Source organism: Trachinotus anak, unplaced genomic scaffold (genome assembly GCF_046630095.1).
Source record: "Trachinotus anak isolate AG129_WGS33_773 ecotype Australia unplaced genomic scaffold, CSIRO_AGI_Tana_v1 ptg000015l, whole genome shotgun sequence".
Classification (NCBI taxonomy): domain Eukaryota; kingdom Metazoa; phylum Chordata; class Actinopteri; order Carangiformes; family Carangidae; genus Trachinotus; species Trachinotus anak.
In genome coordinates this window covers 11,049,678-11,063,239 of record NW_027273866.1, presented here as the reverse complement: position 1 = coordinate 11,063,239, position 13,562 = coordinate 11,049,678, and the positions used below count along the sequence as shown (strand labels likewise).

At 40.2% G+C, this 13,562-nt stretch overlaps 2 protein-coding genes and 1 long non-coding RNA gene across 10 annotated transcripts in view; 1 reads left to right on the top strand and 2 right to left on the bottom strand.

Moving 5' to 3' along the window:
* Positions 1–9,804, bottom strand: part of dctn1b (dynactin 1b) — a 42,279-nt gene extending 32,475 nt beyond the window's left edge. For 3 of the 7 annotated variants that reach the window (XM_071498338.1, XM_071498339.1, XM_071498341.1), the window contains exons 1-2: positions 5,537–5,985; positions 1,301–1,552 (exon numbers count right to left, since the gene is read on the bottom strand). In XM_071498338.1, the coding sequence (XP_071354439.1) occupies positions 1,301–1,552; positions 5,537–5,569 (285 nt within the window). In that variant the 5' untranslated portion in view covers positions 5,570–5,985. Of the gene's footprint in view, positions 1–1,300; positions 1,553–5,536; positions 5,987–9,665 lie in introns of those variants that run through there. The other 4 variants (XM_071498337.1, XM_071498342.1, XM_071498340.1 and 1 more) reach the window with 3 other exon arrangements.
* On the top strand, positions 7,030–10,418 carry LOC139633020 (uncharacterized). The gene is made up of 2 exons (XR_011693665.1): positions 7,030–7,502; positions 9,715–10,418. It is a non-coding gene; the product is annotated as an uncharacterized lncRNA (long non-coding RNA).
* Positions 10,419–10,882: 464 nt separating this feature from the next.
* Positions 10,883–13,495, bottom strand: nat8 (N-acetyltransferase 8). 2 transcript variants are annotated; one of them, XM_071498361.1, is made up of 2 exons: positions 13,220–13,495; positions 10,883–11,845 (listed from the first exon to the last, which is right to left on the bottom strand). In XM_071498361.1, the coding sequence occupies exon 2, from the start codon at positions 11,831–11,833 to the stop codon at positions 11,159–11,161; it is 675 nt and encodes a 224-aa protein (XP_071354462.1). In that variant the 5' UTR covers positions 11,834–11,845; positions 13,220–13,495; the 3' UTR covers positions 10,883–11,158. The 2 variants fall into 2 exon arrangements, with proteins under 2 accessions (XP_071354462.1, XP_071354461.1); XM_071498360.1 differs by having other exon boundaries at positions 10,883–11,842; positions 13,220–13,481.
* Positions 13,496–13,562: the final 67 nt, after the last annotated feature.

The window sequence follows — 13,562 nt, the reverse complement described above, 5'->3', positions numbered from 1 at the left end:
CTTTCTGTAATTAAAAATCTAAAAGCAAAAATTATCAAATCGGGGCAGCTGGAACAAAATTTTATTGAATGGGGATGTGTGGTCTAATTTGTGTCAGTTCAGGGCACCTTGATGTGAAAGTCATTGCCCTACATGACTACTGACGTGCTAAATTTGTTGCTTTTGTCTGCTCATTTCTGACTCCAGGACTTAAAGTCCTCCTCACACTTCAGTGGCATTATTGTGAATAAAACCGGATAAACTGAGAGGATCAGGTGGCCTGATGCAGCAGTCTGGAATATAAATTACATAACATTCAAATCGTTTATGAACAGGAAGCATTCAAGTTGAACTGAGCATTTTAAGACAGGTTTGTGCAGTTGTTGGTTGACTTCAACATTTGAACGAGCAAACCTCAGAGCGAAAAGTAAGACAGGTTTAGGATAAGAATACAAAAATGTTCTTGCATGACATCTAGTGTGGCTAAGAAGCTTAAATCCACTGCGTTTGCTCTGGCTAAACTCTGGGTGTGTTTACTGCCTTTACATGTGAAGAGCTTCTCACCAAAATGACATATCTGCTATTTCAAACTAAATGTACCACAATGACAATGAGAGTAACAGAGCTAAAGGCAGGGACACTTTGCAGTATATTTTGCCAGAGAGAAATAGAGTTGTTTTTGATCAAAACACTGCTAAGTACCAAGGAGCCTGAAGCAGTTGAAAATGCTGGCACCACGCAGACAGCAGACGAAAATATCTTCCCCCTACACAGCCCACTGCGTCAAATAAAACATCAAGTCTCAAACATCTTACAGAATAAGAAACTTAGCAATAGAGAAATGGAGGTGGACTTGAGGGGACAGAGGGTGGAGACAATAGCACCAACTCTTGCTTTAAGTTTCTGCAACTGGAAGAGGACATGTGATATATTGTGGTTTACAGAAACATAACAGTGGAAGAGTCGACAACTGCCCACAGTGTGTCCAGAACATCTCAGCCCAGACCTGGCATTGGCCTTCCTCCCCCTCCACCTTTGTTTCAGGCAGGTGAGCTTGCGCACTATGAAGACTATGAAGACTTGCAATACTGATATCTTATGCATTAAATGGCCCCTAAGGACAAAGGTGAAAGGGTAAAAAAGAAAACTGATTACTTTTTTTTTTTTTTTGCCCCAGTAGCTACTTCTTGTTCCCAAATTCCTGAGCTATCAAATACAACAGATTCTCTTTATCACAAATACTGACTGAAGGTCAGATTTTCACTAGAGATCAAGTATTTAGGAAACTGTCTCTGTATTAACTGAATATCTCTGCAGTTACCTGTGACTGTCTCACAAAAATCCCATGATTCTCCTCACAGGTGAAGTAGCGCTTGCCCTGCACCGTGCCGTCGTTCTTGCCCTTAGCCTCGTCCAGGATGACTCCCACCCATTTTCCAGAGGCGAAGAGTGTGGTGCCGATGTATGCCACCGTGCCGCGCTGCCCCTTCCCGATCACCTCCACCAGGGAGCCCACTTTGACGGGCCGCCCGCCCCCGTCTGAGCTCATCCTGCTGCTGCCGCTGCTGGTGGTCTGTGTGGGACAAGGGAAAGGCACAGATAGCTCTACTGTCAAAACAGGCGTCCATGTTCAAATCAGCACTGTCCATTAGTACATTCAAAAGAATCATACCAGGGATTTTCTATGTTTTATCTCATTCACTAGGAATCACATACACTTTGTTCCAGGCAAACTTGATTTAGGTATAAACAGACCCCAAATATAGAGTGTTTATACCTTTATCGGCTCATTAAACAGTTTGTTTTGCCCGGTCTATTTCCAACCTAATCACCCAAGATTATGGAAGGGTAAAGAGGTCATAGTTATATATTATTTTTATTATCACAACTTTACAGTGAGAAATAAGGAAGTTAACCCTGGAGCAAGAGTAAAAGCTTTTCTGAACTGGCAACAGGTTCAACCACTGCTTTGTCAGACAAATAGTTGCTAGAGTAGCTGTCAGGGAGGAGGCTATAGAACAGAATATCGCTGCAGTGAATAGCATCACAACCTGCAGGTGTTCAGTGGACGAAGGCAATAAAAGGTGCTTTTATAGGACCACGTCAGTACACAGTGGTCGGCTGCAGAAAGGACAGAAAACAGTTTTAGTGTCATTCAGTCCCACTGAGCTGCACAGGACCAGACAAAAAAGTAAAAGCAAGGCCTTGTTCTGATTCTGCACTCTCCAAATGTCAATGCATGCTTTAACAGCACCACTGCTTTGTGGCTGTGGAGCCAAATTTTTGGGGATAATTCCATGGCAACAATCGCCTGAGACCTCATAACACAATTCTGATGTGTGGAGAACAAATCGCACAGCGAAACGTTTCAACAGGGGCAGGTTTACTTGAGCTGTGATGTGTTGTGATCAAATAATCCTGCGTAACCCAATTTACAGTGCGATGCCCTAGAAGTGATGGTGACTCAGCAGAACAGCACAGAGAGGAGCAGATATTAGTACTCTGTGAGAGAACATGCTCTGACTCTGCTTGAGCTGACAGTAAACATGCACTGTGCATGTGCTGCTGTGAAACAACACAGAAACCACCACAGACAGGTGAAGCAAAAACAAACAGCAGCATGAAGGCATGTTAACAGAGTTAGTCTTACATAGTTGTTCTAATCTGTCCTATCCACTGCAGGTTTCTGTGCTTATGTTGGATAGTTCTTGTTTTATGATCCAAGACCCAGACCTAAATCTGTTAACAACTTACAAATTAAATCAAACAGCGAAGTTCTTTAAAAGGATGAACTGACTGTTTCCATCAGAGCTGCCACAGGGTAACGATGAGGCAATTAATAAAATATGGAAAATGTCTGTTAATAATCAAAATCAAACATCGATGTGATGAAATCAAAGCTGTTAACATATATCAAACAAAAACTTAAATAATTTTGCTGAGATAGTTGATAGTATTTTAATTATTATTCATTAATCTGCTGATGATTTTCCTCAATTAATCCATTAATAGGTTTGTCTATAAAATGTCACAAACTAGTGAAAGGTACCTTCTATAATTTCCCCGAGCTGGGAAAGATGATGTATTCAGATTGCCTGTTTTATTCTCTGAACAGTCCAAAACGCAAGAATATTCAGTTTAAAATCAGATATAAACAAAGAAAATCCATTCAAAGACAATTCATTTTATGTCGAACTACATGTCAGTTAATCCACTAATTGTTGCAGCTCTGGTTGAAAGTTTTAAAATCTGAACAAATTAGCTGATATTCAAACAGTTTTGATAATGAACCGTTAAATGTGTTATTTAAAGTATAGTGAACATTTTACAGTTGAAAAATAAACCTTGCCTTGCTCTCTGACGGACCATCTATGTTATGATAATTTCGTTTTATTTATTGGTCGACATACACACCGATATATTGTCAATAAGTTAACATTGGCCTACATATCAGCTCAGCAGATTTTTCTGTCTGATCTAATGAACATATCATCACAATTAGATTCCATCAAACAGGCGTAAAAGACTCAGCCCCTGACAGTGGTGCATCCTTCACACTTCGGGGGAACCCAGTGACAGATCACATCCTTGTTAACATGCATGGAGGTGGAGGTGTGATCTAAGGGGGGGAGCGAGTCTCTGTCTGCAGCGAGGGCCCTTACTATAAAGTGAAGAGATACTATGTTTACCAAAGGATAAACACAGCTGGGAAAAAACATCAAATTGTAATATCTGGTTAAACTGTGTACCTACAGGCCTTTAACGGTCATCCATACTGCCCACAGTCAGGGCATTAAATCTAAGCCCAGTATACTTTGGAATGTGATAATATAATATAAAGAGTGTTTTGTTTCAGTGTTCCCTCTCATGTCATTATGGACCCTGTAAAATCACTTAAAGAATTTTAATGATTATAAAACCACGGTTTCTGGACAATGTTCAAACATAAGCCTAAAGATGGTGTCAGTTCTTAACAGTTCTTACTGGTAAAGAAAAAAGTGTGTAGGTAAAGAAAAATATGCTCAGACAGAATATGAGACAGTGTATACTAGGGGGTAGAATTTTTCTGTATTTCTATTGTTAGTTTAGTATTAAAGGAAACTAGCTGAGTCATAACCTAGAGCTTGGATGTCAGTTTATTTCTCTGATAAAACATTTTCAATATAACCAAATGTTTTGTTGGCGGCAGCAGCCATTCATCCATCTCCTCTTTCTTGCTGCTTACTCATAAAAATCAAGACATTGTAAAACAGTTGCAGATGACGGTGTTTTATTCACATCAGTGTTAAGATATTCAGCTGTGTAGCAGCAGTTATGCAAACCCTGGATTCCCATGATTGTTTCAAGTCTAATTAACCTCACTTGTTATGCATAACTAACATGGAAGGAGAGCTTTTAACTGGTCATGTGCAGTAAATGCTGCATCCTTGAGTCTTTGTCAAGAGCTTTTTACGTCACAGTCCAGTCTTTTATTCAAGCGTTAACGTTTATATAAAGGCATTAAATCCCTTCAGATTCATAACAGGACTATTTGGCTTTCAGTGCTTCAGGGGGGCTACACGGGTCAAATGCACCTGCTGTGTTTTATACTTCTTGCCTTCTCTAAATCATAAAATAATTCAAGCTAAAGTGTGTCGAATGGGTCTTGCTCCAGCTAACAGTCTGTAGTGAAGTATTCAGTGTTGTGCAGTCATTGCTCTGACCTGTTCGCCATGTGCTGGAGGAAGAGAGGACTCGAGGGGGGTGTGCTGAATTATTTAGTGCCACTCTACTCCACACACACAAGCTCACATTGACTATAACACTAAAATAAGATAAAAAAACAGTCATACAGCTGCACTGTACCACTCTTGATGCTTTGATAAAGGTGCCGATGAAACTTGGCAGCCTGATGATGATCTTGCTTTGTTTTCTCCAAAAAGTAAGCTACTGAAACGCTGTCATGCACATGGTTTTAAGAGACTGTCACCAGGTTATTCAGGATAAATTACACAGTAGACGACCTAAGGGATATAAGGGGTTTTCTGTGCTCTGAAGGAAAGAAAAGAGTGGCTGAAAAAATACTCTTTGTAGCTATAATCTAACAACAACCACTGATGTCATCCCTCCCAGTGACTGGGAAGCTGCCTGACTAAGAGACAAATGACAAACAGGAAGTCTTCTGTGGCTCGTGGATTGTGTTTCCAGTGCCTGCTAATAACAAAAAGCCTCATCAATCCCATCACCTGCCTGTCGTGTACCATCTCCTGGTTCACAGAGCCACAGAGTCGAGTCACCACAGAGGTCTGAACCCCAACATCACAGCAGCAACATTGAACCCGGAGGGGCATCTGAGCCGAACAAAGAGGCGACAACTCAGACAGAAGAATGCAGCGCTGAAATGGATTAGAAACCCTTCTATTCACAGTAGAAATCGACAGGAAGGAGATGACAGAGTGAAACTAATTGAACAGACATAACAGAAACAATGGCGCACCAATCAGGACTAACTTAAACACCACAGTCTGGCCCATTCATTCACATAACTGGGATGTATAAACACCTTGTGCACACTCACCCGGGTGTATGTGCTCCTCCTAGTCTGTGACATGTTTCTTGGTTGCCGAGCCCCCCCCCCCAAAACCTGTCTTGACTGAAGAAGCGTGTTTTTTGGGAGAGCCAGACAGAGGGGGGTCGAGGAGAGGAGTGGAGGGGGTTCAGTGATGCTGCCGGAGCGTCTCCCTCTTCCTCTCTCTTTCTCTCTTTACAGAATCACACCATCCCTCTCCTGATCCTCACAGAACAGCCAGAGCGCTCTAAAAACTCTCCGTCACTCCTCTCGGCTGCTCACTTGGGAAAGCCGGTGGGAGCTTTTGGCTCTGTCAGGAAGTTTCTGAGGGGCAGACAGTGTGATCCACCCCTCCGATGAATGAATGAACCAGAGATAAACAGGACAGCAAAGAAGGAGAAAAAAAAAAACAAAAAACAGCCAGGCTCAGTATGCTGCGAGTGCATCAGCTGAGTGGCAACACTGCGCTGCGCTAGTGTCTGCCCTGGCTTCTGCAGGAGGGAGGGTGGTTTAGGCCCAGACAGAGGTGCTGGGTCCTAAAGCCTGCAAATACACCTCTCAAAATAAAAAATAAACTTGACAACCATTATTCTCACCCATGTTCTTCTAGTTTGGCATGATGCAGAGGTCTGAAGTTGTTTTGGATTTCTTCAGGACTGCTCTGTGACTGATCAAAGAGCACTTGAAGCCCTGATAAGACAAATCATTGAAGTACAAAATCCTATAATAATCACTACAGTTAAGAATGGCCAACTGGTCAAAAAAACTACTCATTTCAACACTTTAAAAATAAATTAGTCCAGATTTATAACTCTGCTCTACCTGCACTGCAGTCTTTATACTTTAAATTGTCAAAATTCTCCTCAGTTCAGTTTCTTTCTCCTGCTAAAAGTGTGAGAGCACTGGGAGAAAAAACATCTCGCCTAGAAATTAAAAATTCAAAAATAAAAAATACAGCTGCTAAGCATTTTTCAGCCGGGGGGAGGTGAACCAGTTCAACTCAATCTGATGCCGTTTCATTGTGGTTGAACACAAAAGGCCCAGGTGATGCTCTGTAATGCAGCACACTGTAAGCAAAAGCCAGCAGAGATTGCATGAGATCCAAGCCCGATGCTGTGGCCCATCACAGAGCCAGGATTAGCTCTCTTTTATCAGCTAACTGCATGGCTGGGGGTTTTTAACTCTCAGTCCTCTCTCTTTCTGTGTTGTCATCTTTTTGCAATGGAAGCAAAGGCTGCAGGGTGTCTGTGTAAAAGCTTTCAGCTTAGAGGCTGATGAGAGATGTTAGAAGAGCATTTCGCATTTCAGCAGCAGGACAAAAAGAATCCCAGCCTTCAGAAAGGGGAGATATTTCCCAAATAAATACATCACTCATAAAGCTGCAGCAACCAAGCTCAGACCAGGACATCAATGTGTATTGGCTCAGTATTATCCTACACATACAGCAGGAACATATTAACTGAGGCTGTACATATGTTTGGGGTTCACAGCCAAAATAAAACTACTAAAATTACATATAAAGTCTATTAAAAAAAACTAAAAACAACCTAGATTTCAGATGTGAGAGAGCTGACGATGTTTAGGGACACAAAATAAACCTCTGCAGTCTCTTTGCACCCTTTTATGCAAATGACAAAGGCAGAACCAAAAGAGGGGGTGTTGGGGATTTGTGGGAGGAAGGGAAAAAGGGGAGCCCTTATCGCTCACAGAGGAAATAATAAAGAGACAACTAGCAGAGAGCCAAAATCAGAGCAACTGCCTCCTCACACAGAAGGAGGACAATGGCAGAGAAAGAGGCGTCACCAGCTCAGCCGAAGTACGTCTGCTGCTGCTGTGAGCCTGTTCAGACCGGCCAACGGGAAGGTTGCAGGAACAGAGGTGACACTCCGGGATTTTAAAGGAGGAACATTACGACCACACTGCACCTCAGTCAGTCTGCCCGTCCGGGAGGAACAAATCGACGTCACCGAACAAGGTAAAGATGAGCATGACTATGTCCAGAAATTTGACATAAATTAAGAGAAAAATGAATGAAGTTTGGCATGTGTGAAAGAGATTGTGCTCGCTTAGGTGGCTGAATCAAGTGCTAAAATGCAAACTGCTGTGTCAGGAGTCATCCTGGTTTCAGCATTATGTCATCAAGGTAAAGAATTTCTAGCTACGTCACAAAAAAGTTTTATTTAGGGCTGTAAAACACAATTTATTTTATTACCAAACAATCACGTTTTATTAAATTAAGTCAATGTTCGGTACTGTTACTCATTTTATATCAAAAATAATGATAAATGCTTCACATGGACAACAAGATCCTAAAGTAATGTCTTTAAATTGATTATTTCATCTGCCTCTCAGCCAGAAAATCTAATTATTAAATGTATAAAGATATTAAAATAAGATCATTAACTAGCTCTTCATTAACTGTGACGTGGTAGCAGAGAAAATATGTGTTTTATCTGAGAAATGGTTTCAACTATTGATTACTTAAATCTGAACTGTTTTTCAGTTAACTGACTTACTGATTAATTGTTTCAGCACTTGTGTCGTTTATAAAAGAGGTTACTACAGCAATTCACATGCCAGAGTCACCTAATTTAATTAAACCCATTTTAAAGTGATCATCTAAACCATCAATAAATAATCCAATATTAACATATGCTGTACATGTTGTGTTAGCCTCATGACTGTAACACAGTGGTCCGGTTTTAGTTCATGTGCAAATATATCACTAGTCTGCAAACACAAAATTATTATTATATCAAATATTATAATTAATTTTTTATTCTCTAAATTATAACATATACTGTATTTGTATATTTTCCCTCAATTATCATATCCACATTGCCTTCATTAAACTGATATTTAATGGTAAGACTATTATACTGAGTGTTGAAATATATTTTATTGATTAATTGATTAGTTGACAGCCACCATTTTGATTATCAGTAACCTGTGTAAGTCTTTCAGGCACTGAATATTCATGGGTTCCAGTGCCTTAAAGTTAGAAATTTGCAGATTTTCTTTGTTGAATATTCCTGTAAAGCACAGAAAATATCTTGAAGTTTAGAACTGGAGGTAGAACAAAAAAGGTATTTCAAGAAGTCCCCTGGTACTTTAGGAAACTGTGTTTTTTTTTTGTTGTTTTTTTTGACAAGGTTTTTCTTTAATGAAAAAAAAGATTATTTGAAAAATCCGAGGAGTGGTACTTAAATGGATGAACATTATCTAATTATATGATGGGCTGGGTTTTCACTATGTGCATGCTAATGATATTCATGCCTGGTCTTATCACTATGCCTTATCACTAGGAAAAATAGGTCATCCATAGAAAGTAGGGCCAGAATCAGTTCAATGTTCAATGTGCATCAAATTAACACTAAAATCTACACAAAATACAAAACAGAACATCCTTTTAGTTTAATTAAAAAAAAATATCTATGGTTTAAATGTGTCAGTGATGTTAAATCTGTAATTTGGTGCCATCTAGTGTGTTCAAAGCCTAGAGATCACTGCTGCAAACACATCCCACTGCCTCACTGACCAGAGTAATGTCATTTCAGTAATTTAATTCACATGAAGAGCATCGTAGATGTATGTCCTTCTATAACATTTTCTCCTGTTATGTGTGGTGGGAATCACAGTAAATCACAGCATGGGTGTGGCTGCAGCCTCACGTGATGTTTTCTCCTGACAAACTGACCAAATTGGATGAGAAATTAGGAGGAAAAACTATCTGGATTTGAGATTAATTAATTTAAACGAGAACCGAGCCTAATGATCCTATTAGGAATGGATACCCGGACCCACACTGGCTTCTTAACCACCAAACAAAGCTTATTAAATATTCGTAATGGACCTGACTCCATAATTAGTAGTTTTTATGTCCAAATATTGTCTTTAAACAGATATAACTGGTATTAAAACCGTCACTTTTGACGCTAATGTCAGGTGTCGTCAGTGGGACACTCCCTGACCAGCTGCTAGCAACAGTAGCCGTTAGCTTCGGTTCTCAATTAAGAAAAAAAAGCCCCTTTTTGGGTTAATTTTAAAAAGACACACACATATATATTTCGAGACAGGTGTGTATTTGTACCGACTTTATCCCCATTCGTTCAAAAGACAAATGAGGGCTAAATCTTACCTGTTTGTGTCCAGAAATCCGGCTAACCGCTCAGCTTCGTCCCTGACAGGCTACATCCATCCATGGAGGTTCTGACCGGACACATCCGTCCTGAGGTGTCCGAGCTGCTGCCTGACCCAGCCCGCTCGACAACCAACGAGGAGCCCGGTGAAATCTTTAACACTGTACCACGACTCTAAACATTTTGAGTGTATTATGATTTTCACCAGTCAGCAGAAAAAATAACAATGTTTATATACAGGTGGGTAATGTGTTGTAAGACATAACGACTATATTTGTCATTCTGTAATTTTTTTTTTTGCAATATATTTTTATTTGAAGATAATTTTACACAAAAAGAGGAAATCCTCGGGAAATGTCACGTCTATTTCATCGTATTATTATTTTTTTTACTTAAGATAGTCAAATACTAGTGCAGACAAATTAAGCTATTATGTAAAAATAAATAATTCATTAAAAAAAGAAAAAAAAAGTGGTGAGAAAACAGAGGGCAGCAGGGGATATCACCAAGAAATTTAAATAGAAAAAATTCCACTCAGCCACCCGTGTAGTTAGAATGTGGATTTTGAGCAGAATGTTTAATTCATTTTATTTTAAAGACTGTTTACTGTGTTTCACCTTTTCACAAATAAAGTTACAAGTTGAAAGTTGAAAGTTGAAAGTTCCTTGTATCCTGATTTAAATCACAAATTAGACATGAAACTGAGATATTCATTAGATTCTTAATAATTAAAAAAAAAAAAAAAAGAACAACCTGACAACCTCAGCAGGTCATTCATATCAACACGTTACTGACCTGTATGCAAGACAAACCCGACTGCAGCACCTCAGATTTCTTTCACCCTGTGGCCACAACCTTTCTCTGGCTCTCATAAAGACGCTCCTTGTTGTTCTTTCATCTCTGGTTGAACAGGTGCCAGACTCTCTTTTGGGCCTCCAGGCAGCACAATTGTGGTTAAAGTTCACCAACCACATCAGAAAGCTGAACAGCAGGAAAAAGGAACTGATGATGTGGGTGTATTTTCAGATGAAAAGGTGAAGCAGGTTTTATTGCATGTCTAGTGTGTCACTGCGCAACAGAAGGTTTAAAAGTTTGAGATTCAGACATTTATCAGATCTATTAAAGGGAGTTCCCCTTTAATAAGATCAGTATCAGGGTAAATAACCAGATCAGTGCATCCCTAATGGTACTCCAAAGAAAAGAATGAAACCAATCATAAACTCAAGAAGTTTAATCAACAGAAACCATATATTTAAAAAAAAAAAAAAGGTTGTGAAAACAATAATACATGTTTGCATGTGTGTGTTTGTGTAACAAGAGAAAACAAACCTGACTTTGTACTGCAAGTGTGTGGAATAAATGGTTCCTCATGTGGGCAATGTACTGTCCTGACTGTATGGTTGCTGTAAGTGCAATGCATGCTGGGAAAACATGAACTGAATAAATGGATGGAACAGTTGCCCTGAACTCTCACAAAGTCTTTATGTCAGTTTTAATTCCCTTTCCCGTCTCTCTGTAAATCCAGTCTGTACTCAAACAGGGTGAAGTTCATGATTTTGGCAGCAACCTCAGGAGCAACAAACTCTCTTGTCTTCTCGTAGCCCATGTGTTCATACAGCTTCTGCGCATCTGTCTGCACCACAGACGTGTACAGGACGACTGCTGCGTAGCCCCTGTCACGAGTAAAATCGGCCACTGTCCGACACAGAGCCTTAGCGATGCCCATCCCGCGGTGACTGCGGCATACAGACATGCGCTTCAGCTCCAGGCACTCGGGCGAACTCTCAGCAGGGAGACAAGAAACTGTGCCGACCACCCGGCCATCACTCTCAGCCACCCAAAAACACGCGTTTTTCTGCTTCAAGTAGGTCTCGCTGATGTTGTTAAGGTCCTTCCTGAGGGAGGTGTCGATGTATCTGTTGAACATGTAGACAACAAACTGCCGGGCTGCGGCCAAGAGCAGGGTGACGGCCAGGATGGGTAGCAGGAAGGACTTGGAGCTGGTCATGAGAGCGCAGAACATGCACATGAGCACCATCTGGGTCGGAGGCTGTTTCAGAACGTGCATGAAGGTCGAAGGCACGTGCTCGCTCATCCCCAAGGTGAAGATCTCCTTCACTGCCTCGGCATCCTCGTCCCGATATTTCCGGATCTGAATACTGGCCATGGCTCGGCTCTGCTTTCAAATGAAACAGGAGGACTAGGTCGATCAGTTTCTTCACCATCACAGTTTGCTAAGGCCTGTCCCTAAATCCCTAAACTGTATTCACTATAATCTGGTATGACAATTAAAAACTAATTGAAATTCATTAATTTAACAGATAATTAACTAACCATCGTAGTGATGTACTAGTAAAAATATTAACCATTTGTGAGAATATTCTCCATTTGAATTATGACCATTCAAATACTTTTTTGTTTAGTCTGATATAGGATTTTTGATGCTATTGCCAATAGATATATTTGATAATTATATATCAGTTACATATTTAACTCAAAGGAATCAATGTGAGAACTATTTCCACTCAATAGTCAGTCAAAAAAAACTGAAGAAAAATAGCATACAGCTTGTGTAAAAAGCTAGAGAAACACTCACAACAAAGTTTGTAGAGAACTAATAACTTACAGCAAACCAATGGTAGAATGTAACTGAGTAAATTTTACATTAAATACACACAAGCTTGTATAAGGGAACACAATTGAACCATTTTGGCTTGTGACACCTTGACATAAATCAGCGTTTACTTGTGCCCCATGTCACATTTCATGAGTTGTTTCCCTAAAAAGAGACCTTTCCCCTCTAAAACTCTCACACGGTTCATTTCAATGCAAGCAAAAATATCAGATAACAGACTGGTGAATCAGAACTTTATGTTTCTTCTAGTAATCATGTTACACCCCCTCAGATTTATCACTGAATGAGACACAACTATACAAAAGCACAGCTCCACCCGAAGCAGCTGCAACAGTAAAATGCTGCTTCCACATTGATGAATGTGTGTTAATAATGTAATTTAGTGCAACCTATGAGTTAAAGGAGGCCAAATTCTGCAGAACCAGTAAATTCATTTTTGTCCAATTTACACTGATAACACTTCTGTACTAACATTTTAATTATAAGAATTATAAATGCAGGACTTTCACATCCTCCACTGCAGCAAAGACACATTGATTGATCACCTCTGCAGTCTGAGGCTGAACGATAATAGAGAAGTTCACCTCTGGTCACAATGACCCTCAAACTGACAGCCAGACGTGTCACATGAGTCAGTTTTTACGGGTTTTCCTGTAAACTAGGCAACGTTAGTAATCACTGTTTTGTTAGCTATTCAACCAACTGGTGTAAGTGATCATCCAGGATTAAACAAACGAATATCCCGACTGTAAAAGACGTGTCTCCTCCAAGAAACGGATGTAAACGGACAAGACTTAAATTCTACTGATTAGCTAACAGGAGCTAGCATAAGCGCTAGCATCACAAAGCTACCGATTTGAGCCCAAAATCGCTCTGAGGTTACTGTTGGATTAAAAAGGCGAAATTAACACGACTTACGTGTTTTATCTCGTCGCTTCAACTTCAATTCAGTCTGGATGTGCAGAGCCCAGCAAAGTTACCAGAAACTCAAAATCCTCTCATTTCATTTGTCTGCGGCTTACTCTTCAGCTCGGACATGCTGCGTTCAGGGAAAGGCGCAGAATGGGAAAAAAGAACAGTGAACTCGTTCCAGCGCGGGGACATCTTTACATATAAAAGCCGTTGTTTTGCCACAGATTTGTGAAAATTTTATGTTTTCAGCAAGCGCCTGTCAGCGGTTCTCGATATACCTGACTCAAAGTTAGAACTAGGAGGCAGACGTTAAGTGTTTTTGCCACTCGGGTGCCCATAATTTACCACG

Coding starts and splice junctions, on each gene's coding strand:
- nat8 (XM_071498361.1), bottom strand. CDS start 11,833: ATGGCCAGTATTCAGATCCGGAAATATCGGGACGAGGATGCCGAGGCA.